Genomic DNA, 26,897 nt, shown 5'->3' on the forward strand with positions numbered 1-26,897 from the left:
GGATTATGTAATTTTTCCCAGCAGTCCTACCTCATCTCAACTGGGCGCGGGAGATAGAGCGCGTGCCCGCCCCCCAGCCGCGCGCAGGCGCGGACGGGCCGCACGCATTCTACGTAACGGACGGCGGAGGCTACGTGAAGAGTGGCGCGCCGTGACTGCGCTACCTTGTCCGCCAGGGTCCTGGAGGCGTCGCGGAAAGGAAGACCGCAGCGGCGGTAGCGACAGTGGCCAGGCTGAGAGGCAGGCGGGTGGAAGTGGCGGCCGCAGGAGTGCCGGGCCGGGTTTTAGCCTCGGGCGCAGGTAGGTAGTGGCCTCTGACGTCTTCGTAGGTGCGGCCCGGCCAGGCCGAGCGGTGGCTGAGTTGCGCGTCCCAGAGCCCGGCCGGCCCTGAAGTCCGGCCGGTGGTAACAAGCACCGCACCCCGCGCCTTCTGACCTCTCCGGTCTTCGTTTATTTAAAAAAAAAAAAAAAAAAAAAAAGGGCAAGAGAGTCGCGGGTCCCCCTTTCCGTGCCTGTTTTCTGTTGGCGGTTAGGGGCCGGGGTAATTTTGGTGGTTTTCGGGATCTTTCCTGCAGAGCGGTGAGCCAGTGCCGCAGCTGTAGAGGAATTCACAGGGTGCAGCGGGGTCGGAGCTCGACATCAGGACGAGTTGACTCTCCGTGCTGGAGAGAGACTGGACGACAGGAGCAGTCGTGTTTTTATCCAGCACGTGTAAGGATTCAGGATTGTCAGCGTGATTCCTGCGAGTCCCGTGTTGTGGCCGCTGTCAGGAAGGCCTCGTCTCTAACGGCAACACGGAGTGAGCGCTCCCCTTCTCGTCCGGACTCAGCCGCTGGGCGACTACTCGGCCTGACTTGTTCCCCTGCACCCTTGTTGGAGACCGGGTAGCCTGGCAGGGAGTCGTGCATTTGAGAAGTGAGTTGACAGGTGCAGCCCCAGAGACGGAGGAGGGAAGGCCGTGGCACAGATGGTGTGGATAACTTTAACCTAAATAACCTTGGAGGAGCCCTGGTACAGAGCTGAGTTATCTTAGAAATGCTTCTGTGGTGTGGACATTCCAAGTGGAAACTGGGTTAGAATGATCAGACCTTTGATTCGTCAGACTTAGTCACGTTGACTACACCAGTGTTAACCTTTTGTTGCTTCTATCTGAAGAGCTTAAGACTAGGATCTGTAAAGAGGGAATCACTAAATTAAAAGACAGCTTTTTTTTTTTTTTTAAGATTTATTTATTTAAAGTCAGAATTACACAGAGAGAAAAGGACAAGCAGAGAGAAAGAAAGGTCTTCCATCCGCTGGGTCACTCCTCAGTTGGCCGTACTGGAGAGAGCTAGGCCAGTGCAAAGCCAGGAGCTTCTTCCGGGTCTCCCATGTGACTGCAGGGACCCAAGGACTTGGGCTGTCCTCCACTGCTGCTATCCCAGGCCATAGCAGAGAGCTGGATTGGAAGCGGAGCAGCTGGAACTTGAACCGGTGCCCATATGGGATGCCGGCACTGCAGGCAGCGGCTTTACCTGGTACGCCACAGTGCCAGCCCCAAAAGAAAGCTTCTAAGTTTATTTATTTTCTTCGTATTTATTTGAAAGTCAGAATGATAGTTAGAGGGAAAGAATCTTCCATCTACTGGTTCACTCCCCCAGCGGCCACAACAGCCAGGTCTGTGCCAGGGATACCATCCATTCCTCATGGGTGGCAGGAGTCCAAGCACTTCCACCATCATCTGCTGCCTTTCCAGACACATAAGCAGGAAGCTGGATTAGAAATGGAGCAACCAGTACTGGATCTGGTGCCTGGATAGAGGATGCCAGCGTAGCAGGTGGCAGCTTCATCCACTGTTAACACGGTCCCCACCTTTATTGTTCTTTATCTCTGTTAAGGATGGCTTTGGGGCTGTCACTTTGGCATAGCAGGTTAAGCTGCGTCTGCAGTGCTGGCATCCCATATGGGCACCGACCACTTCCGATCCAGCTCCCTGCCAAGGCACCTGGGAAAGAAGAAGATGGCCCAAGTCCTTAGGCCCCTGCACCCACGTGGAAGAACTGGAAGAAGCTCCTGGCTCCTGGCCCAGCCCTGGCTGTTGGGGCCGTTGAGGAGTGAACCATTGGATAGAAGATCTCTTTCTCTCTCTGTAACTCTCTTTCAAATAAATAAATAAATCTTTAAAAAAAAAACAAAAACAAAAAAAAGGCCGGCGCCGTGGCTTAACAGGCTAATCCTCCGCCTTGCGGCGCCGGCACACCGGGTTCTAGTTCCGGTTGGGGCGCTGGATTCTATCCCGGTTGCCCCTCTTCCAGGCCAGCTCTCTGCTATGGCCCGGGAAGGCAGTGGAGGATGGCCCAAGTGTTTGGGCCCTGCACCCGCAAGGGATACCAGGAGAAGCACCTGGCTCCTGGCTTCGGATCAGCGAGATGCGCCGTCTGCAGCTGCCATTGGAGGGTGAACCAATGGCAAAAAGGAAGACCTTCCTCTCTGTCTGTCTCTCTCACTATCCACTCTGCCTGTCAAATAAATAAATAAATAAAAGATGGCTTTATCCACCTATTCATATAAGTTTTCCCGGAGTTTCCTATTTCCAGTCACTTTATATCATTCTATTGTCAGATCAGTTTTCCTCATCATTCCCACACTGTCAGTTTAATACTATTTTACCTATTTATCTTAGCCATTTACATTGCCTGCCTCAAGTATTCTTCTCAGGTTCACTCGACTTATAAGCTGTCAGGATTAAGCTACAAACTGGGTAGTGTCACTCTTGTATTTTAAAATGCTTTAGTGCAGGGACCAGCATTGTAGTGAAGTAGGTTAAGCTGCCCGCTGTGACACGGGCATCCATATGAGCAATGTTCCAGTCTTTGTTGGTCCACTTCTTCTTCTTCTTTTAAATGTATTTATTTGAAAGGCAGAGTTACAAAGAGGCAGAGGCAGAGAGAGTCTTTCATCCACTGGTCCACTCCCCAGATGGCTGCAACTGCTGGAGCTGTGCTGTTGGGAAGCCAGGAACCAAGAGCTTCTCCTAGGTCTCCCATGTGGCTGCAAAGGCCCAAGGACTTGGGTCATCTGCTGCTGCTTTCCCAGGCCAGAGCAGAGAGCTGGATTGGAAATGGAGCAGCCAGGACTCGAACCAGTGCCCATATGGGATGCCGGCACTGCAGGCAGGGGCTCTACTGGCTATGCCACAGTGCCGGCCCCATGATCCGCTTCTGATCCAGCTCTCTGCTGATGTGCCTTGGGAGAACAGCAGAGGAAGGCCCAAGTGCTTGGGCTCCTACACCCACATGGGAGACCTGAAAGAAGCTCCTGGCTCTTGGTTTCAGTCTGGCCCAGCCCCAGCCATTGTGACCATTTGAGGAGTGAACCAATGGATGGAAGATCTCTCGCGCTCTATTTCTCTCTCTCTCTGTAACTCTGTCTTTCAAATAAATCTTTTTTAAAAATGCTGGCGCTGTGGCGTAGCGCCATATGGGTGCTGATATGAGTCCCGACTGCTCCACTTGTGATCCAGCTCCCTGCTGATGTGCCTTGGGAGAGCAGCAGAGGATGGCCCAAGTCCCTGGGCCCTTGCACCATGTGGGAGGCCCAGAAGAAGCTCCTGACCCCTGGCTTCAGATTGGCACAGCTCCAAGCTATTGCAGCCAACTGCCTCTCCTTCTCTGTATAACTCTGACTCTCAAATAAACTTTAAAAAAAATGCTTTAGTGTTCTATTAATATGAACTTCCTTGGTGTGATATTTAAATAAGGTTAATTATGATCTGGCCCCTATTGCCTTTCCAAGCTCATTTCCCCTACTTGGGTCTACAGACCCAGTACTCTATCCCGTTAATTCCTCATGTGGTATTTCGGGAAACCTCTCTGCCATAGCTGTTCCTTATTCTGCAGTGCCCCTTCTCTAGTATAGGAGCCATACTTTTATTTTTATTTAATAGTTGGTTTCTTTTATGGGTGGGCATTGTTGCATAGTGTATTAAGCCACTGCTTGGGATACCTGTATCCCGTGTTGGAATACCTGGGTTCAAGCTCTGCCTCCACTTCTCATCCAGAGCTGATGAAGGCTTAAGTAGAAAAGTCCCTGTCACTCTTGTGGGAGACCTGGATAGATTTCCTGGCTCCTGGCTTTGGCCTAGCCCAGCCGGAGCTGTTGAGGATATTTGGGGAGTGAACCAACAAATAGAAGGTTCTTTCTCTTTCCTTCTGTCTTTCAAATAAATAAAAATGAGTAAACTTTACAATTTTTTTATTACAAAAATATGTTGTAAAAAAATAAAAACAAAATATCCACAATCCTATCATATAAACTAGTATTTTATTCTAGTATTTTATACTAGTATTTTATTCTAAACCTTTTTCTTTATGTAATTTGCTTTTTGTTCTTTAAGATTTATTTATTTACTTGAAAGTCAGAGAGAATATCTTCTGTCTGCTGGTTCACTCCCTAAATGACTGCAATGATTAGGATGAAGCCAGGAGCTTCATTGGAGTCTCCCACATGGGTGCAGGGGCCCAAGCACTTGGGCCATCTTCCACTACTTTCGGAGGCCATAGCAAAGAGCTGGATCGGAAGAGGAGCAGCCAGGACTAGAACCAGCGCCCATATGGAATGCCAGCGCTTCAGGCCAGGGCTTTAACCTGCTGCGCCACAGCACCGGCCCCGTAACTCTGACTTTCAAGTAAATAAATAAATCTTTAAAAAAAAATGTAAAAAAAGAAATACAGCCTAAATATTTTTTGATGATTAAAATCTGACTTCTTTTCAAATTCCATCTCAAATTCCTTACCTGCTTGGTGAAAAGGTAGTATTGGCCTCCGTGTTGTTATCATTTAGCACATATTTTTGTCGTTGTGATTTCATTAAATCTATTAAAAAACTCATTCAGTTATTAGAATACTTAGTGTTCTCTGAAAGCTATAAAATGCTGACATGTTGAATTCTATCATGTTAGATAGCAGAAAATTACTAATTTAAGTAAGTGATATAAAAATTGCAGTTATCAGCTTGCATTTGAGAAGCAGCCTGAGTAGCTTCTTGAGGTGAAAATCAAATCAGATCCCAGCTTTGTTGGTTGGTAGTTACACTGCTTAGCAACTCTTGGCCTTATATCCTTATCTGTGGGATGGAGATATTAACTCTGCATTCCTCAAAGGGTTGTTGGGAAGATGAAAGGAGGTATTTTGTTTTGTTTTGTTTTTAAGATTTATTAATTTGAGAGGTAGAATTGCAGACAGAGAAAGGGAGAGACAGCGAGATCTTCCGTCCGCTGGTTCACTCCTCAAATGGCCACAAAAGCCAGAGCTGAGCCTATCCAAAGTCAGGAGCTTCCTCTGGGCCTCCCATGCAGGTGTAGGGGCCCAAGGACTTGGGCCATCCTCCACTGCCTTCCAAGGCCATAGAAGAGAGCTGCATCAGAAGTGGTGCATGCCCGCGTGGGAGACCCGGAGGAAGCTCCTGGCTTCTGGCTTCGGTTTGGTGCAGCTCTGGCCATTGCGGCCATTTGGGGAGTGAACCAGCGGATAAAAGACCTCTCTCTGTCTGTCTCTCTCTGCCTCTCCTCTCTCTGTGTAACTCTGACTTTCAAATAAATAAATAAATCTTTATTTATAAATCTTTACTAAATCATGGGTAAAGCCTCTGCCTGCATTGCCAGCATCCTATATGGGTGCCAGTTTGAGTACTGGCTGCTTTACTTCTGATCCAGCTCTCTGCTATGGCCTGGGAAAGCAGTATAAGGTGGCCCATGTACTTGGTCCCCTGCACCCGTGTGGGAAACCCGGAAGAAGCTCCTGGTGCCTGCCTTCGGCTCTGACTGTTGTGGCCAATTTGGGACTGAACCAGTGGATGGAAGACCTCTCCTTCTCTCTGCCTCTTCTCTCTCTATGTAACTCTTGACTTTCAAATAAATAAATCTTAAAAAGAAGAAGTAGAGCAGCCAGAACTTGAACCAATGCCCATATGGGATGCCAGCACCACAAGCCATGGCTTTGCCTGCTACGCCACAGTGCCAGCTCCAGGAGGTTTTGTTTGTTTGTTTTTGTTGTTGTTTTTTGTTTTGTGGTTTGGTTTGGCTGCTTTCTATGGCGTTTAGAACCACGCTTAGCACTTAGTGTTTTACGTGTTTGCTCTTTTGGTAATAATGACCACATGACGGTGATCTAAGGATGGGTGGCATCTTATGCCTTCATCATATCCCTTTCTTGGTTTCTAATGAAAAGACTCTTGTAAGCTGTCAAAAAATGCTTTTTAAATACTCAGTGTAAGTGGAAGCAGTTTTAGAGGACATGATGTAAGGAAAGTAAATGACTTGTCCAAGATTCTTCTGAAAACTAATGACGGAATCTAGCTTAGATCCCAAGCCTTTTGACCTCACTTCATTGTTCTTTGTATAAATGTTACCTGAATTGAATATGAATTAATGAGAAAAGTAGGGGATACTTGTGAGGTTTTTTTTTCTAACTGCAAATTTGATCAGTATACATGGTAAGTCGATCTATTTTAGGGTTCTTTTTTTTTTTTTTTCTTAAGCTTGTTTTTAAGGTGCAATGAAAGCCTTCCATGCTTTCTGTGTTGTCCTCTTGGTGTTCGGGAGTGTCTCTGAAGCCAAGTTTGATGATTTTGAGGATGAGGAAGACATAGTGGAGTATGATGATAACGACTTTGCTGAATTTGAGGATGTCCTGGAAGATTCAGTTACTGAGTCTCCTCAACGAGTGGTAACTGCTGAAGATGATGAAGACGAGACAACTGTCGAATTGGAAGGCCAGGACGAAAACCAAGAGGGAGACTTTGAAGATGCAGATACTCAGGTGACGTTCCTTTTTATTGATTTCCTGGGGAATCAGAAGGATTTACAAACATTTAAACTAAGACTCAGGTCTAGAGAAACCTCTCTGGAATCTTCATTTTTGTTCAATGAAAAGAGCAAGTCTTCTAAATGGTGGCGTATTCCTGCCTTTTATATTGATAGAGCAAACTTTTCTCCTAGCTGGGAGAGGGGCTGGGGAGTGGATACTGTGTGTGGGTGAGAACGGTGTCATTTACAGCTTTGGATTCAAAAGTATGGGGAGCCATCACTTGGGTGTTTTTGTTTGCCCCTGCTTTACTGAGGTATTATTGACAAGTAAAAACTGTTTGTATCTAAGGTGTACAACATGGTGTTTTGCTATGCACACACCATGTGAAATGATTACCACAATCAAGCTAAGTAACAACTCACCTCACATGGTTGCCTTTTGTGTGTCTGGTGAGAATACTTAAGTTCTACTCTCAGCAGAATTCAAGTATCCAATACATTATTATTCACTGTAGTCACCAGGCTGTATATTGAGTCTCAATAACTTATTTACCTTATAACTGAAAATTTCTAGCCTTTGATCAATTTTTAATGTAATATTTGTTTGTTCTGTGCTTGCTGCATGTTTTCTTTTGTTAAGTGTTGCCCACAAATAAGACATGACTGCTGGTGACATTTGTGGAACAAAACAGATTGTGCTTCATTTTTGTAGGAGGGAGATACAGAAAGCGAGCCATATGATGATGAAGAATTTGAAGGTTATGAAGACAAACCAGATACTACTTCTAGCAAAAATAAAGACCCAATAACAATTGTTGATGTACGTATACAAGATTCTGAGTTCCAAACTGATCAACAAAATATCTTGCTGGCATTAATCCCAGAAATATAACTGCTGACATAGAACTGGTGTTGATACAATAGTGAGAGCTGGAAAAGTGCTTGACAGCCATTCTTATGATTAAAATTCACATCTAAAGAAGTGACTCTATTTTTATTGTAGCCCTTGTCATTTTTCATACTAAGGAATAGGCAAATGGATATACCTTGGATTTATTTTAGGATAGGACTCAGAATCAAGTTTAGTACAATTTTTCAGCTTTTCATCCCAACCAAGTGTTTTTCCATTTTCTGTTATAAAGCTGACCTAGGAAAGCAAAATGGGCATATTTTTCAAAATTTAACCATATTCTGGGGCAGTTATATAAAGTATCACTTATATTTATAGGTTTTCTCATTCTTCATCCCATGAGTTACACTCCATCCTTTAGCCTCAGCCAACATAAATGATTTTGCTTCTTTAGGTTCCTGCACACCTCCAGAACAGTTGGGAGAGTTATTATCTAGAAATTTTGATGGTGACTGGTCTGCTTGCCTATATCATGAACTACATCATTGGAAAGAATAAAAATAGTCGTCTTGCACAGGCCTGGTTTAACACTCATAGAGAGCTTTTGGAGAGCAACTTTACATTAGTGGGTAAGTTAGGCCATTGCAAGTCCAGCTGCCTACTTGAAAAATTATGTGGTAAGAACAGTTATATGCCTCAGTATGCGCCTCTAACTGATTTCATCGACTGCTGGAGAGGTGGTATTTTTTTTCTCCCACGGATCCCATTTTGTTAGATTTATATACTGAATAATTTACATTTATTTCCTCATCTTTCATTCTAGTTATACTGTTAATCAACAGTATAATTGCTAAACAGCCTCTGATGAAAATAGTATAATCAGTGTTTTCAAAACAAATTTACAAAATTCTGGCTAAAACCAAGACATTTTTATATTTTATGTAGCTTGATAAATGCTTTCAGTTCATCTTTTAGAAATTGGGACTCCCTCAGAATTCCCTCAGGTTCTAGGCACTTTAGTTTTGGAGCCCCTGACGAGGTGAACTGAGGCCCTTTGAGCAATGTCTGTAGTTGTGTTGTAGGGAGGCCACATTTACCTCTGCCTGGCATTCAGGGCTTGCAGAGTGAGCGCGTGTCTACTGCTGCACTCCCTAGCAGACTGTTTATTATGCTAGCTACTTTACATACTTTGTTTCCTATTTGTTCTTTGTCACAACACTGTTAGATGGAGATGGTTTCTATTTTCCTTAAGGGAACTGAAGAACATACAAGTTGAAACTTATCTAAACTATTAAATTGCAACCACAAGAGTAGGACCTGTCTGCCTATTTCCAAAGTCCCTGCTTTCTCCCCTGTACCATGTCAGTTTAGAGTGAGGAGCCCCCTTTGCTCCTCACACTTCCCCTCAGCTTGTTTTCGTTTGGCTTGTCAGCCTCCTTACCTGGTGAGGCTAAACAGTCTCTTTTGTATGGTTAATGAATTAAGTGAACAAGGAAATTATTGGAATTTGAGCTTTTTATTGATCTAAAATAGAACTCTTACTACCACTGATAAGTCCCAGTTATCATTTTGCTGTTGGGAAAGAAAATGTCATTAAAGTTAACTCATTGAAGACCCTGTGAGAGAGTGTTGAGTAGTTTGTACTAATGGTACTTTTTTTTATTCACTGGGTAGAAGTTTTATTTTGTCTCATTTTTTATTTACTTAGATTCATTCTCTGAGCTGATCATCATTAGACTAAAAGGGACATAGAAGTAATGCCAAGTTAATCTTTTTATTTTTGGACAACAGGGTTTCAAAAAATAAAAGCAGTAGTGCTGATCTATTTTAATCTCTGTCCAAATGAGAATTCTATAAACTAGTGAAGTATGGCTGCCTTGAAGCTACGGTCCTTCTCAGGTCAGGACATAGGAGGTGTGGCAGTTAGGCCCCAGCATTTTCAGTGAATCCCATTGATTGGTTTTACCCCTAGGGGATGATGGAACAAATAAAGAAGCCACAAGCACAGGGAAGCTAAACCAGGAGAATGAGCACATCTACAACCTGTGGTGTTCTGGGCGGGTGTGCTGCGAAGGAATGCTTATCCAGCTGAGGGTAAGTAGGGAAGTTGGGATACAATTGTATCTTCTCTCAATTTCTTCCTAATCCTCCAAATTCAGCGTCTCATTGCTTCAGACAAATGAGTCCTAAAAACTGTTTCTCTTAATTGGCAAAGGTGTTGTAGAATATATTTGATATAAGGTATTTGATGTCCCCTCTTCATAGTAAGTAGAAGATGTAACTGTATTAACTCCTCCTCCTCATTTTTTTAGTTCCTCAAGAGACAAGACTTACTGAATGTCCTGGCCCGGATGATGAGGCCAGTGAGTGATCAAGTGGTATGTATTCTTCCTGTTGGTTTTCTGTAAACAAACAATTCTTAGAGCTTATTCCATTTCTGCTACGTCATGTTTGGAGTTTCTGGTAGCTGTGTCTATGCCAAAAAGTGACTCTTCTGTTTAGACATTTTATTAGTAAGCTTTGTGTTACTCTAACTAGAATACTTGGGGCAGACATTTAGCCTAGCAGTTACGATGCTCACATCCCACATCTGAGGCCTGACTTTGATGACCAGCTCTGGCTCGGGATTCCAGGTTCCTGCTGGTGGAGGTCCCGGGAGGCAGCAGTGAAGGATCAAGTAATTGGATTCCTGTCACTCAGCAAGTTGAGTTCCTGCCACCCACATGGGAGAACTGAATTGCTTTCCCAGCTCTGGCTTTGTCCCAGTCCCAGGTCTTGCCATTGTGGGCATTTGGGAAAGAAACAGCAGATGGGAGCTCTTACTCTCTTTTCTGGCTCTATCTCTGTCTGCCTCTCAAATAAATAAGTAAATATTGAAAACCAAAATACCTGAGAGGAGCTACTTGGGAAGGAAGCCTCCAGCTTAATTCATCCATCGTTAACATTAATTAAGACTTTGTGGACCATTGCCTCCAATTCGTGGGCCTTTCAGGGAAACTCAACTGATTATAGACTTTCTGCCATATAGTAACACAATTATGGGCTTGATATCCCACTTAAGGAGGATGCTTTATATACAAGAGGATGGCAACCTTTTTTTTTCTTTCTTTCTTAATATTTATTTATTTGAAAGGCAGAATTACAGATTACAGAGAGGGTGAGACAGAGAAAGAGATCTTCCATCCACTGGTTCACTCCTCAAATGGCCACAATGATCTGGACTGGGCCGGCTGAAACTAGAAACCTGGAACTCCATCCAGGTGTCCCAAGTGGGTGGCAGGGCCCATCTTCTGCTGCCTTCCCAGACACATTGGCAGGGAGCTGTATCAGAAGTGGAACAGCTGGACTTGAACCATTGCTCGTGGAATGCTAGTATTGTTGTACCACAGTGCTAGCCCCAAGGATGGAAATCTTAAGGGCCATTTATAAATTTTCCTGCCACAGAAACTAACAAGTGAGTTTTGTTGGGGTTGTTTTTTTTTTTTTTTTTTTTTTTTAAATTCTCTCTCTCTCTCTCTCTTTTTTTTTTTTTTTTTTAAGCAAATAAAAGTAACCATGAATGATGAAGACATGGATACCTATGTGTTTGCTGTTGGCACACGGAAAGCTTTGGTACGACTACAGAAAGAGATGCAGGATCTGGTATGTCAAGTGTTTCCCACCCAAATATATATATATAGAGAGAGAGGCAGAGAAAGAGAGAGCCTCTTTATTATGTAGCTGTTCAACTTTATAGACGGATAAATTATCACTTCAAAGTGTTGAGAACCACTTTGAAATAAGTCAGTACATATTCTTTTCAGAAAAAAATAAGTGTGTGCATAACGAAGTGTTCCAATTATTTCCTCTTCTAGAGTGAGTTTTGTAGTGATAAACCTAAGTCTGGAGCAAAGTATGGACTGCCCGATTCTTTGGCCATCTTGTCAGAGATGGGAGAAGTGACAGAGGGGATGATGGATACCAAGGTGAGTGCAGTAGACTGCGTCCTTTCCCGGACCGTGGTGTTGATGGGGCACTCCCCGACAGTCCTGCTGCACGAGGCTTCATTGTATGGCAAAGCACTCTTGCATATTCCTCTCCCACACAGTTATTAAAATACCTCGTTTAAATAGTAGGTTAACTTGTCAAAAGCACAGTTTGATTGTCAAGAAGTTCCCTCTAAATCAAGAGCAAATTGTTCTTGGTGTTGTTAATGACTGAGGATTTTTGAGAAAGGAAGATAACTTTAATTCTTTTTACCATGTCATATAATCCGTAGTTTTGACCTTCATTTAGTTGAGAGAGAGATGTAAAGAGCTGTTTCTTTAAATTGGTTGTGTAGTGGTCACATACATCTCAGTATCGTAAAAATACAGGAAAACTTGATGATAATTATAAATTTAAGTTCGAGGTGACATGTTTAGAAAGAATCCCAGCCAGCTCCGCAGCTCACTAGGCTAATCCTCCGCCTGTGGCGCCGGCACCCCGGGTTCTAGTCCTGGTTGGGGCACTGGATTCTGTCCCAGTTGCTCCTCTTCCAGTCCAGCTCTCTGCTGTGGCCTGGGAGTGCAGTGGAGGATGGCCCAGGTCCTTGGGCCCTGCACCCACATGGGAGACCAAGAAGAGGCACCTGGCTCCTGGCTTTGGATCGGCGCAGCACGCCAGCTGTAGCAGCCACTTGGGGGGAAGACCTTTCTCTCTGTCTCTCTCTCTCACTGTCCAACTCTGCCTGTCAAAAAAATAAAGTACTTCCCCTTTTAGAAAGAATCCCGTAAAATTATTTTAGATTTTTTTATCTTTATACTTTTATTCTTATTTAGAATGTTACTTTGAGACATTTTCTGCTGCTCAGTAAGAAATTTAATCATTGGTATGACCAAAGACAGGTACTAGTTTCATTTTAGACACATAAATGTAATTCTTAAGAAGTTTTACTTTAATGATGTGTAAAAGTAAAGCGTAAAGGATGAATATCATTATGAAAAAAGGGAAATGCATCAGACTGTACTTTTAAAAAGAACGTTTTCTTCTTTTCAGATGGTTCACTTTCTTACGCATTATGCTGACAAGATTGAATCCGTTCATTTCTCAGACCAGTTCTCTGGTCCAAAAATTATGCAAGAGTACGTATGGGATGAAACTATTGAAATTAATCTTCCTCGCTGGCTTTTTGTGTTGAAACACTGGCAAGGTGCTTCTGCAATTTCCCTTACCAGAGAGGGAGGGAAGTTGGTGAAGGGCCTCCAGATTTTCCTTTGCTTTGACTGCATGCATGGTAAGAGGTCATTAAAAACCTATGGGAGGAGCCGGTGCTGTGGCATAGTAGGTTAAGCCTCTACCTGCGGTGCCCGCATCCCATGTGGGTGCTGGTTCGTGTCCCTGCTGCTCCACTTCCAATCCAGCTGTCTGCTATTGGCCTGGGAAAACAGTGGAAGATGGCCCAAGTGTTTGGACCCCTGCACAACATGGAGAACCGGATGAAGCTCCTGGCTCCTGGCTTCACATCAGCTCAGCTCTGGCTGTTGCAGCCATTTTGGGGAGTGAACTAGTGCATGGAGAACTTCTTTCTCCCTCTCTGTATGTAACTCTTCCTCTCGAATAAATAAATAAATTTTTTTAAAAAAGGAAACCTATGGGAGGCATACAGATGAGCCTATCCTCCCCTAGTTTGCATGTGTCCCTACACATTTGTACCACCCACTCAGTGATGCAGAGCAGGTTCTAACAGAATGATATACTATGAGAAATGCAAGTGCTATTCCCTTTTTCCTTTGTAGATTAGGTTCCTTTATTTATTTGTTATTCATTGGTCCGCAATGTTTGACTTGGCGTTTGATTGCAAATCTGTCTTATAATTTTTAATTTTTTTGATATGTTGAATTTATTTTTGTTTTATTTAAAAGGCAGAGAGACAAAGAGTGATCTAACATCCACTGGTTCACTTCCCAAATGCCTGTGACAGTCAGGATTGGGCCATGTTGAAACCAGGAGCCAGGAACTCAATCATGGGTCTCCCATGACAGGGGCCAGAGTACATGTGCCATCTCCTGCTGTCTCCCAGGGTCTGCAGTATCATGAAGATGGAATCAGGAGCTAGATACAGGCATCCTTTTTTTTTTTTTTTTTTTTGACAGGCAGAGTGGATAGTGAGAGAGACAGAGAGAAAGGTCTTCCTTTTTGCCGTTGGTTCACCCTCCAATGGCCGTTGCGGCCAGCACATCTTGCTGATCCGAAGCCAGGAGCCAGGTGCTTCTCCTGGTCTCCCATGCAGGTGCAGGGCCCAAGGACTTGGGCCATCCTCCACTGCCTTCCCAGGCCATAGCAGAGAGCTGGCCTGGAAGAGGGGCAACCGGGATAGAATCCGGCGCCCCGACTGGGACTAGAACCCGGTGTGCCGGTGCCGCTAGGCGGAGGATTAGCCTGTTAAGCCACGGTGCCGGCCTACAGGCATCTTAATCACCAGTCTCAGCACCCACCCTGGATTTTCTCTTTGAATAATTGAGTGATTGTATTTTTCCTAACATACTATCAGATGTCCCCAAGGCCCATAGTTTCTGCTTTGTAGTATATTGTTCAGGTGTACATATTCTGGGCTTGAACATTTTCTTTGAATTTGTAGCCTATATCAGAAGAGCCCAATTATTCAGGTTTACCCTTGGTGTCCTGAAATTTTAATTAAAGATTACCTTCTCATGGATGGTAGAGTTGAGATTAAAAGTCTGCCTTGGGGCAAGCATTTGGCATAGGGGTTGAGACTGCTTGAGATGCCTGCATCCAGTATCAGAGTGCCTAGGTTCAAACCCCAGCTCTCCTCTTCATTCTAGCTTCCTGCTAAGACACAACTCTAAGAGGCAACAGGTGATAACTCAAGTATTTGGGTCCCTGCCACCCATGAGGGAGACCTGGATTACGTTCTCAACTCCTAGCTTGGGCCTGACCCTAGTGCCACCATTGTGGATATTTGGGGAGTGATCTAGCAGATGGAAGATCTGGGTCTTTCTTTTCTTTTTCTTTCTTTTCTCCTTCCTTCCTTCCTTCCTTCCTTCCTTCCTTCCTTCCTTCCTTCCTTCCTTCTTTCCTTCCTTCCTTCCTTCCTTCCTTCCTTCCTTCCTTCCTTCCTTCCTTCCTTTCTTCCTTTCTTCCTTTCTTCCTTTCTTCCTTTCTTCCTTATTTTTATTGATTTATTGATTTGAAATGCAGAATTATCAGATAGAAAGAGGTGTTCCATCTACTATTTCACACTTCAATTGGCTGCAATGGCCAGGGCTGGGCCAGGCTGAAGTCAGGAGCCAGGAGTTTCTTCCACATCTCCCATGCACTTGAGCCATCTTCCATTGCTTTCCCAGGCACATTAGCAGGGAACTGGATCGGAAGTGGAGGAGCCGGGTCTCAAACTGGTACCCATATGGGATGCTGGTATTGAAGGCGGCAGCTTTACCTGTTATGCCACAATGCCAGCCACTGCCTTTCTTTTCTTTTTCTTTTTTTTTTTTTTAAAGATTTATTTATCTTTCTGAAAGTGAGAGTTACAAAGAGAGAAGAGAGGCAGAGAGAGAGAGTTCTTCCATCTGCTGGTTCACTTCCCAATCGGCCGCATCGGCCAGAGCTGCGCTGATCAGGAGCCAGGAGCTTCTTCTGGGTCTCATGTGGGTGCAGGGCCTGAGGACTTGGGCCATCTTCTACTGCTTTCCCAGGCCATAGCGGAGAGCTGGATCATAAGTGGAGCAGCTGAAACTTGAACCAGTGCCCATAAGGGATGCCGGCACTGCAGGCAGCAACCTTACCCACTACACCAAAGCGCCGGCCCCAAGCCCCTGCCTTTCAAATAAATAAATAAAGTGAAATAAATTGTTTTTTAAAGCCAGTCTTGATTTTAGTTGTATGTCAAGATAACTCAGGTCGTTATGCCTGTGTATGGTGTTGCATCATCCTTTGCTTCCTTTGCTTGCTAAACTCAGTAATAGCACTAGGGGAGAATCAGGGCATTTCTAGAGCCTTTTATGTTGGAGAGAGGGTGGTTGGTGGTCAAAGACTACAAAGGCAATCTTCTATGGCAGAACTAAGTTACATATGCTGTAGTGGATTATCCGTAGGTTTGTTCTGAGTCTTAGATCTAAGATAAGATTACTTGTTATAAGAAAGTATGGGGGCCGGCACTGTGGTGTAAAGCCACTGCCTGCAATGCCGGCATCCCATGTGGGCGCCAGTTTGAGTCCTGGCTGCTCCACTTCTGGTCCAGTTCTGCTAAGGCCTGCAAAAGCAGTGGAGGATGGCCCAAGTCCTTGGGCCCCTGCACCTGCGTGGGAAACCTGAAAGAAGCTCCTGGCTCCTGGCTTTAGATTGGCTCAGCTCTGGCCACTGCGGCCATTTGGGAAGGGAACCAGCGGATGGAAGACCTCTCTGTCTCTCTCTCTGGGTCTGCCTCTCTGTAACTGCCTTTCAAATAAGTAAATCTTTAAAAAAATAAAATTAGAAAATATCAAAATAAGCAAAAATATTAATTAAAATATGTGCCTCACTCTTAAATATAGGATCATTTCTGCCTCCCCAGATGAGATTGTATTTACCCTACCTGCAGGGAGATGTTCAAAGATAGGATAACAATCACTTAGGAATGCACTCATCTGATAGACAAGTAGACCAGGTAACCTGTGAAGTTCCTTCAGCCTCAGATCATGTTTGTCTTGAGGATGCCAAACGAAATACTGTCCTGATGATTTGTAGGTATTGTTCATCTAAGAGAACTAGGTGGTTTGTGTGCATGGAAATTATCTTTCTTATGTTGCTTCCTAATTGCCTTTTCTTTTATGACAGGGAAGGTCAGCCCTTAAAGCTACCTGACACTAAGAGGACACTATTGTTTACATTTAATGGTAAGTATTCTTGGGCTTGTTTGGGTTTGAAGTTTAAGATTTATTTATGTATTTATTTGAAAGGCAGAGATATCTTCCATCGGCTGGTTTCCTCCCCAAATGGCTGTGATGCATCTCCCACTTGAGTAGCAGGGGCCCAAGTACTTGGGCCATCTTCTTCTGCTTTTCCAGGTGCACTAGCAGGGAGCTGGATCAGAAGCAGAGTAGCCTGGACTTGAACTGGCACTCCGATGTGGGTGCCAGTGTCATAGGCGGCAGCTTGACCTGTTGTACCTCAACAGGTTAAACTGGTTCCCTTTAATTTCCCATTTTTCTACTGCATATTAACTATCTAAGAAACTAGGGAAAAGGATGTTATTATTAACAACAAAAAAATAGTTGGGTGACATAGAAGTATTAATGCTGCCATTAACTCAGTGGGAAAATGGCTTTTCTTTTCCAGTGCCTGGCTCAGGTAACACTTACCCAAAGGATATGGAGGCTTTGCTACCCCTAATGAACATGGTGATTTATTCTATTGACAAAGCCAAAAAGTTCCGACTCAACAGAGAAGTAAGTCCCAAGGCCTGAGTTATAAATTGGCACCTTTTATTGTTTTTTCTTTGTTTTATTTTATTTTCCTTTCTTTATTTTTTTGCCTTGTGGGAAGCGGCTGTCATTGATTTCAGTGATTGAATCTTTGCTAGTTTACTTGAAAGTACTAAATGGGAGTAGTTTTATGAAAGAATGTTAAGCAGGAAATTGTTGGGTAAAAATGGATTTCTTATAGAAAACTTTGTTTCTTGGGGAAAGGGCAAACAGAAAGCAGATAAGAACCGTGCTCGAGTGGAAGAGAACTTCTTGAAGCTAACTCATGTACAGAGACAGGAGGCTGCACAGTCCCGGCGAGAGGAGAAGAAAAGAGCAGAGAAGGAGCGAATCATGAATGAGGAAGATCCTGAGAAGCAGCGCAGGCTGGAGGTAATGAAAACTTTCCCTCCCATCGGGGGAACCTGAAACTTGGACGCAGGCCTGTTTGTAACACAGTGGATATTAAGGTGATTCTGTGTAGGAATGTAAACAGCCTAAAAGTTAAGCATTTTCTCAGTGTTTGGAACATTTTGTCACTAGATAGCTCTACAAAGATGGTTAAATAATCCTTCCTCTTCAGCCATGATGTATGAAATCTATGAACCTGGCAAGTGCTCTGAATTATCCATTGCCCCAGCATAGTCTCTTTTTCAAAGTTCCACTGTCCTCTTTCAAGCCAAATATCTATAGAAAGAAATTATGAATTTTAATAGTACTAGCACATATGCCTTATGGGCTAAATAAACTCGATACATTAAGTGTAAAATTTGATTACAGAATTAGAGGAGTAAATTTTTTTTTTTTTTTTTTTTTTTTTTCATAACTAGAAAAGCTCAAAAGCGTTTTAGGCTTCAGTTTTTTATGTTCCAAAGTTCAGCATGTTCTGATTGTTTTGTGAAATAGGATGCCATAGTCCAGCTCTAAAAACATTCTTTTTTTTTTTTTAAGATTTATTTATTTATTTGAAAGAGTTATACAGGGAGAGAGGAGAGGCAGAGAGAGAGAGAGAGAGAGAAAGAGAGAGAGAGAGATCTTCCATCCGCTGGTTCACTCCCCAATTGGCCACAACGACCGGAGCTGCGCCAATCCGAAGCCAGGAGCCAAGAGCTTCCTCCAGGTCTCCCACATTGATGCACGGGCCCAAGGACTTGGGCCATCTTCTACTGCTTCCCAGGCCATAGCAGAGAGCTGGATTGGAAATGGAGCAGCCGAGACTCAAACCGGCGTCCACATGGGATGCCGACACTGCAAGCGGTGGCCTTACCAACTACGCCACAGTGCCAGCGCCAGCCCCTAAAAACATTCTTAGAAAGGTTTACATGTCTTTAGATTAAAACAAATGATTTATTTATTTGAAAGTCAGAGTGGTGCCAACACAGTGGCATAGTGAATAAAGCCACCATCTGCAGCACGAGATTAATGGTGGCAGCAGGAGAGAGAAAGTGATCTTTCATCCACTGGTTCTTTCCCCAGATGGCTACAACCACCAGGCCTGAGCCAGGCCAAAGCCAGGAGCCAGGAACTCCATCTGGGTCTCCATGTAAGTGGCAGAGCCCAAGTACTGGGGCCATTACCTGCTGCCTCCCAAGGTACACATTAGCAGGAAGCTGGAATGATGGTGGAGCCAGGACTCCAAAAGAGGCACTTTGATATGGAATGCAGGTGCCCCTGCAGCGGTAGCGTTTAACCACTGTGCCAAATACCTGCCCCCAGCTCTGGAATTTTAATTTACCTTGCTAATACTGTTTAAAAAGAGAACAGCGTCAACATTCTGGCACAGCTGGTTAATGTACCACTTGCAGCATTGGCATCCCATATCCAAGTATGCATTCAAGTCCTGGCTGCTCTGTTTCCAATTCAGCTCCCTGCTAATATGCCTAAGAAAGCAGCTGATGATGTCCCAAGTATTTGGGTATTGCCATCCATGTGGGAGACCTAATTAGAGTTCCAGGTCCCACATTTTACATTTTTTAATTATTAAAGGCGAACATTTTTCATATGTATTGGCCTTAACATAAATATATTTCTTAAGTATATTAACATAAATATATTTCTTTGCTATGGCACTGTATTCTATGTATCAGTATAGAGAATAAGGATGAATAATGGGGCCGGCACTGTGAAGTAGTGGGTTAAGCTGCTGCCTGCAGTGCCGGCATCCCATATGGGTGCTGATTCAAGACCCAGCTGATCCACTTCCTGTCCAGCTCTCTGCTATGGCCTGGGAAAGCAGTGGAAGATGACCCAAGTCCTTGGGCCCCTGCACCCACATGGGAGACCTGGAAGAAGCTCCAGGCTCCTGGCTTCAGATTGGCACAGCTCCTGTTGTGGCCAATTGGGGAGTGAACCAGCGGATGGAAGGACCTCCCCCCCGCCCTTCCCTCTCCCCCCTCCCCTCTCCGTCTCTCCCTCTCTTTTTCTCTTTTTCTCTCTCTCCCTCTCCTTAGTACTAGAAAGGAAAGAATGAATATGGTAGAGGTAAGAGTTGGGAAGATGGCAAGAGGACACTGGAATATACTTCGACTACTTTATGTAGCTGCCCTGGAATAAGATAGCTTTTGAGATGTGCGCTCTTACTACTTCCTTGCTACTGGGCCCTCACAGAAGGCCGCAGCACTGCCAGAGTAGATGAATCCAGACTCCGAATGCATTTTCCTGCAAGAGTGGCATTAATATTGGTGGTTGCGTTCTTCAGGCCACTTACACAGTAGCACAGCTATGAATGGATAGACATTCAGGCCTACTCTATTATATAGGTGGAGCATTCTTTGTTACCTAGAATAGAAACCTAACACAGTCAATAGCTTCAAAATCTAGAATTTATACATCATGCTTTGAAATTTAACTGTTACGTTATCAAGAACTCTCCTTTATGCTGTATTCTCCTGCGTTTCCTCTTCTGTATTTTCTCAGCCCTACTCCAGTTGAGTATATTTGTCAGAATGTTTCCACAACAATTCCCTAAACACAGGAAATTTGAGATTGTAGCTAAAACACATTTTATTATTATTATTTAAATTTTTTTTTATTTTTTTGAAAGTCAGAGTTACAGAGAAGGAGAGGCAAAGAGAGAGAGAGATTTTCTATCCACTAATTCTCTTCCCCAAATGTCCGAAATGGCCAGGACTAGGCAGGCCGAAGTCAGGAGCCAGGAGCCTATTCTAGGTCTCCCATGTGGGTACAGGGCCCAAGCACTTGGGGCCATCACTGCTGCTTTCCCAGGTGCAGGAGAGGAGCAGCTGGGAGTCAAACTGGCACCCATGTGGAATAACAGTGCTGCGGGAGGTGGTTTTACCCGCTATGCCGCAGTGTGGGCCTCTGCAATAAATTTCAATCACAGGTGACCACTAATGATCAGCAGTGAAGTCATAATTTGACGTGGCATCTAAGGCTTCCTTCAGTACATGTAGTAATGACCTGAAGCTGCTTCCTCTTCTTGAATCCGATAGCCTCCTAATTGCTAAATATAAAGTCCCAATTGAAAGCTATGAGTTGAAGTATTGTGTTCAGGTATGCTGTTTGTGCGGCGCCGGCACACCGGGTTCTAGTCCCGGTTTGGGTGCCGGATTCTATCCCGGTTGCCTCTCTTCCAGGCCAGCTCTCTGCTATGGCCCGGGAAGGCAGTGGAGGATGGCCCAAGTGCTTGGGCCCTGCACCCGCATGGGAGACCAGGAGAAGCACCTGGCTCCTGGCTTCGGATCAGCGCGATGCGCCGGCCGCAGTGGCCATTGGAGGGTGAATCAATGGCAAAAAGGAAGACCTTTCTCTCTGTCTCTCTCTCTCACTATCCACTCTGCCTGTCAAAAAAAAAAAAAAAAAGATATTTACAATGAATAACAAGACTCCTTCTAATTAATTAATATACTCGAAAGGCAGAGTGGCAGAGAGAAAGAGATCATCTGCTAGTTTACTCCCTAAATGCTCACAACTGCTGGGGCTGGGACAGGTTGAAACCAGGAGCCAGGAACTCCATCTGAGTCTCCCTCATGGGTGACAGAAACCCAAGTATTTGGGCCATATCTGCTGCCTCCCAGGTGTATTAGCAGGAAGCTGCATCAGAAAAGAAATAACTAGAACTCATTTTTTATTTACTTTTACATCATTTCAAGTTAATTTAATTTTCAGTTATTTTTATAACTTTTTTAGAGTGTTATTTATGGTGTAACCCTGTTTGTGAATATTAATAGTTTTGATTTGTTTAAATGTGTTCTTAGAACTTACTTTGGATTCTCTTATCTTTTCTCCCCTCCTCTCCCTCCATCCCCAGGAAGCTGCCTTGAGACGAGAGCAAAAGAAATTGGAGAAGAAGCAGATGAAAATGAAACAAATCAAAGTGAAAGCCATGTAAAGTCACTCCAGAGATCGCAATCCTAGTGCCATCTGTAAGCTCTGAATTCACAGGAAACAAACAACACCAGTCCATTACGCATCTTAAAGTGCGGATGTTCCCAACAACTGAGAAATCCTTACTTCATCCTCTATTCTGTTTTGGGTTTGGAATTTTACAGAAGTTGTAGATACATTGCAAGGGCTCTGTTTCCGTATTTCCTTTCAGATAATCAAATTTTTTTGATTATTTTATAAAAGGAGTGATATTTGAAATCTGTAGTTCTACAGTGTTTTAAAAACTATAATATGAATCATCAGTGCTTTTAGTACTATGATATTTGAAGAAATATGAAATCTAGAGATGGGTAATTAGATTGTTGCTTTTATTTAAATAAGGCAGTTGAAATAGCTATGAAGACTGACTCTAAACCAAGATTTCACAATTAACTCCTGGAATTACACAATAAACATTGCTTGGTGTTTTCTTCTGTGTCTACATTAAACTTGTGAAAAAGTAAAATTTAGAACACTATATGTGGTAGTGAGATTTCGGAGACTCAAAACATAATGTTTTGTGGGTAGGAGGTGCTGATGACAGTATTATAAAAAATCTGTAGGTGTTAGTATACTGACATGGAAAATCCTAGGTAGGACAGGAGCCCAGTTTTCTCCTTCCCTGATGCCATGAGCTAATGACAATGTGAATGCTGTGTTTTAAGTGGTTGAATATTTTATTTTTCTTAACAAGTGCATGAAAATTAACTTTTTCACCTAAGTCAGATTAGCTATCAGGTCATTGGTCTGTGTGAAGTAACAAATGTTTCTCTTTGTTGCTGCAACCCATTGGATGTTGATGGAGAAGCTCTGTTTTCCGTATTGGCTGTGTATCTTTGCTTTTCCCTCTCTGCTTTTATCTCTTCCACAGTTGAGGCTAGGTATGTTCTTTCAAAGAAATAGCCATGGATATGCATAAATATACTTTTAAAAATGAGCTTTCTTAAACCATTGAGAGTTCTGCTTCTTGAGGAAGAAACTCTTGGGGGAGAGGCCCATCTATCTGCACAAGCCTTTAGCTTGTTCAGATCTGTGCATTTTATAAATGCTTCCTACTAAGAAAGCATTTCTTAAAGTCGCGATTGTACCAGGTGATTTTTGCCGGGGATGGGACCGGGTTGGGCTTTTTGGTGGGGGTGGGGTGCTGGGTATTTTTGGTTGATGCTTTACGTGCAAGTCTGTCTCTGAGGCAATCACAGTGAGTTGCTGTGAAAACAGCATGTGCTGCTGCCTTTGCGACTGCATGGAAAATGTTCACACTAGTTTTTCTCTAGGTTAAAACAAATATGTAAATGGAGAGATGAAAATGTAATATTTTTTAACAGTTCATGAAAGTAAGTTATTAAAATAACAAAATTTAATTACTTTAATGCTATATATAATTCTAGAATTAGCCTTGTTTTACAAACCTTTACAATACACTTTAGAAATCAAAGTTGATATGCTTAGCTATCTTTTGAGTAATATAAGCTTTCTTAAGAGTCCCACACATTTGGACCATGGCAGCTAATTTTGTATTTTAAGCATTCATATGAACCTACGAATGGACATATATTAAACTGATTGACAAAATCTCAGAGTGCCGCCTTGACTTTTCTGGAGTTGCCCGTAGAAAGTTCTTTCTATTCGTTAAAAGCCAGCACTGAAATGCTTTTCCCTCAGAAGACTTGATCTTGAAAATTCACGTTGTTGTTACCAGCTTTCCCTTTCAGAATGTTTATGTTTTTAGAATGGGCTCCTCACTGCAGTCCCAATCTTGAATTAAGACCCCATTATTTCTCCCATGAATGAGAGCACAAAGAGAGGAGAGTGTTGTTTGCTGGCACGCGCTGGAAAACCACTGAGCCCTCCAATTCTGCAATGCCTGTTCCCTCAGCAAGGCCGAAATAAGCACTGGATTTAAAGACAGAGACCTGGCTTTCAGTGCAGCAAAACCAATCACTAGTCCTTTGACTTTGGCAGGTCATTAAGCTCTAAGTCTGCTCTCTGCTCCTTTTTTAAAATGAGGATAGTAATTGCTTTCCCTGCCTACCTTGCAAGTACTTCAACCCCAAGAGAGAATACAGATAAAATTGTTTTATAAAATTGTTAAGCACTTTACATAGGCAGGTGTCATCTAGGACTGCTGTTCAGGTGGTACACTTTACCCTCTTTTGCTTTTTTTTTCACCGAATGGACACCAAACAGATCCTTTCAGAGTTCTCGAACTTTGTCAGCAAAACTTGGTAGGGTATTTTGGGAGGAAGAGAGGAGTAGTTGATAGTTCTGTTTCCTTTTATTTATTTTTTTTAATTTTTTTTTTTTTTTTTTTTTGACAGGCGGAGTGGACAGTGAGAGACAGAGGGAAAGGTCTTCCTTTTGCCATTGGTTCACCCTCCAATGGCCGCCGCGGTAGGCGCACTGCGGCCGGCGCACCGCGCTGATCCGATGGCAGGAGCCAGGTGCTTCTCCTGGTCTCTCATGTGGGTGTAGGGCCCAAGGACTTGGGCCATCCTCCACTGCCTTCCCGGGCCACAGCAGAGAGCTGGCCTGGAAGAGGGGCAACCGGGACAGGATCGGTGCCCCAACCGGGACTAGAACCTGGTGTGCTGGCGCCGCAAGGCAGAGGATTAGCCTAGTGAGCCACGGCGCCGGCCTATTTATTTATTTTTTTAAGATTTATTTTATTTATTTGAAAGGCAGAGTTAGAGACAGATAGGTCCTCCATTCACTGGATCACTCCCCAAATCTGGAATGATCAGGGCTGAGCCAGGCCAAAGCCAGGAGCCCAGAGCTTCTTCTGGGTCTCCCACATGGATACAAGGGCCCAGGCACTTAAGCCATCTTCTACTGCCCTCCCAGGTACATTAGCAGGGAGCTGGAGTGGAACAAACGGGACTCAAACTGGTACCCATCTGGGATGCTGGCATCACAGGCAGCAATTTTACCCACTGTGCCACAAAGCTGGCCCCTGGTGCTGTTTCCTTAATAATAGGAAACCTTTTCTATTACTTTCCCTGTTTCTTTTCTTTTCTTTTTTTTTTTTTTTTTTTTTGGACAGGTAGAGTGGACAGTGAGAGAGAGAGACAGAGAGAAAGGTCTTCCTTTGCCGTTGGTTCACCCTCCAATGGCTGCTGCGGCTGGCTCATCGCGCTGATCCAAAGCCAGGAGCCAGGTGCTTCTCCTGGCCTCCCATGCGGGTGCAGGGCCCAAGCACTTGGGCCATCCTCCACTACCTTCCCGGGCCATAGCAGAGAGCTGGCCTGGAAGAGGGACAACCAGGACTAGAACCTGGTGTGCCAGCGCCGCTAGGCGGAGGATTAGTCTGTTGAGCCATGGCGCTGGCCCCCTGTTTCTTTAAATGGGGCTTGGAACAAAGAGCAACATTGATAGTCTCTTTCCATCCACCCTATGGAAACTGGCAATATGAACATTATTTAGAATCATGGTGTGGGGAGGAGTGAAAGACTTGCCCTCTCTGGTTTCCTTGCTACTCCTGCCCTCTCTCATTTTGAGTGATGTGAAAGGATATGAGACAGAAAACAAATATACCTATAGAAGTGGCCTCCATCTGAGATTACTGAAACCGAAGAGCAAAAACATCTCTCTCAGTTTCTGGTGTTTACTGATCAGCCAGAGATTTAAATACATAAGGATGAAAGTTAAATGCCATCTTCTCAGCTCCATGAACTGAAAAATAATACAAATTTCAGAAGAAAACTGATGTGGGATTTTTCTCAAAAGGATGTGTATATACCGCTATGCTACTTTTAAGTGACTATTACTAGTTTTTAAAGCTTATTTATGGGTCCGGTGCTATGGCACAGCAGGTTAATGCCCTGGCCTGAAGCGCTGGCATCCAATATGAGTGCAGGTTCTAGTCCTGGCTGCTTCTCTTCCAATCCGGCTCTCTGCTATGGCCTGGGAAAGCATTACAAGATGGCCCAAATCCTCGGGCCCCTGTACCTGTGTGGGAGACCCGGAAGAAGCTCCTGGCTCCTGGCTTTGGATCGGCTCCAGATGGCCATTGCAGCCATCTGGGTAGTGAACCAGCGGATGGAAAACCTCTCTCTCTCTCTGCTTCTCCTCTTTCTGTGTAACTCTGACTTTCGAGTAAATAAATAAATCTTTAAAAAAAAAAAAAAAAGCTTATTTATTTGAAAGGCAGAATTTCAGAGTTCTTCTAGCCACTGGTTCCATCCTCCAAATGCCCACGACAGCCAGGACTGGGCCAGGTCTCTGGACCAGGAGCCAGGACTCTCCGTGTCAGGCAGGGCCTCAGCACTTGAGCCATCATCTGCTGCCTCCCATGGTGCATTTAGCAGGAAGCTGGATCAGAAGCACTCCAGTATTGAATCTGGGCATCCCAAGCAGCCGCTTAGCCCCCTGCACCCCAATGTCAGTTCCAACCATCCTCTTTAAATTCACATAATTTAACCTACCCAAAAAGTCTAACTTTTTTTATTTTATTTTATTTATTTATTTATTTATTTTTGGACAGGCAGAGTGGATAGTGAGAGAGAGACAGAGAGAAAGGTCTTCCTGTTTTTTTTTTTTATTTTATTTTTTATTTTTTGACAGAGTGGACAGTGAGAGAGAGAGAGACAGAGAGAAAGGTCTTCCTTTTTGCCGTTGGTTCACCCTCCAATGGTCGCTGCGGCCAGCACATCTCACTGATCCGAAGCCAGGAGCCAGGTGCTTCTCCTGGTCTCCCATGCGGGTGCAGGGCCCAAGCACTTGGGCCATCCTCCACTGCCTTCCCGGGCCATAGCAGAGAGCTGGCCTGGAAGAGGGGCAACCGGGATAGAATCCGGCACCCTAACCGGGACTAGAACCCGGTGTGCCGGCGCTGCAAGGTGGAGGATTAGCCTGTTAAGCCACGGCGCCGGCCAAAAGTATAACTTTTTATTTAAAAGACACTCCGGCCTTCTTAAATATTCACTTTCATGGGAGCTATTTGGAAATCAGTTGTACATCTGCCTGGGTTATAGTTGTATCAGTTTTGCTTAGGGAAGAACTCTTAACTTCCTTTCCATTACATTTTAAGTACTTCTATAGCTTTCTCTGCATATTTTTCTTGTTTGTAGCTCTGTCACTTACAGGGTTGTAGCAAAGGTAGAATGGAAGCCAGTTTTCTGCTCCAGAAAGGAGTCCCAGGTTTGTGGGCAGAGACCCAGGTGCTGTCCTAGTGCTTTGTATGTGGGCATTATTTTCTCCCCTGTTCTCTAAAGGCTGCCTTTGAAATGTAAATTAGTCTTGTTCAATTTGTTTATATCATATGTATTTCTCACTTGAGTATTATAGGCTATTAGTTTTGCATAGTTAATATACATGCAATATATACAGTATGCAATATATATAATAAAGGAGCTAGTGTACTTCATTTAAAATGGATACTCAGAGATTTAAAAACAAAAACCCAGCATCTCCATTCCTTTTTAGGCTTTAAGCCAGTTGTAGAAGACTCCGGAAATCTTGG

At 43.9% G+C, this 26,897-nt stretch overlaps 1 protein-coding gene across 2 annotated transcripts; it reads left to right on the forward strand.

The window, feature by feature from the left end:
- Positions 1-128: 128 nt before the first annotated feature.
- Positions 129-22,078, forward strand: CCDC47 (coiled-coil domain containing 47). Of its 2 annotated transcripts, XM_062215525.1 has the most exons (14): positions 129-300; positions 576-915; positions 6,517-6,797; positions 7,497-7,604; positions 8,089-8,263; positions 9,607-9,728; positions 9,947-10,012; positions 11,175-11,276; positions 11,489-11,599; positions 12,651-12,736; positions 16,428-16,486; positions 16,929-17,038; positions 17,279-17,446; positions 21,324-22,078. In XM_062215525.1, the coding sequence occupies exons 3-14, from the start codon at positions 6,534-6,536 to the stop codon at positions 21,402-21,404; spliced, it is 1,452 nt and encodes a 483-aa protein (XP_062071509.1). In that variant the 5' UTR covers positions 129-300; positions 576-915; positions 6,517-6,533; the 3' UTR covers positions 21,405-22,078. The 2 variants fall into 2 exon arrangements, with proteins under 2 accessions (XP_062071509.1, XP_062071508.1); XM_062215524.1 differs by lacking the exon at positions 576-915 and having other exon boundaries at positions 130-300.
- The last annotated feature ends 4,819 nt before the right edge of the window (positions 22,079-26,897 follow it).

Source organism: Lepus europaeus, chromosome 18 (assembly GCF_033115175.1).
Source record: "Lepus europaeus isolate LE1 chromosome 18, mLepTim1.pri, whole genome shotgun sequence".
Classification (NCBI taxonomy): Eukaryota; Metazoa; Chordata; class Mammalia; order Lagomorpha; family Leporidae; genus Lepus; species Lepus europaeus.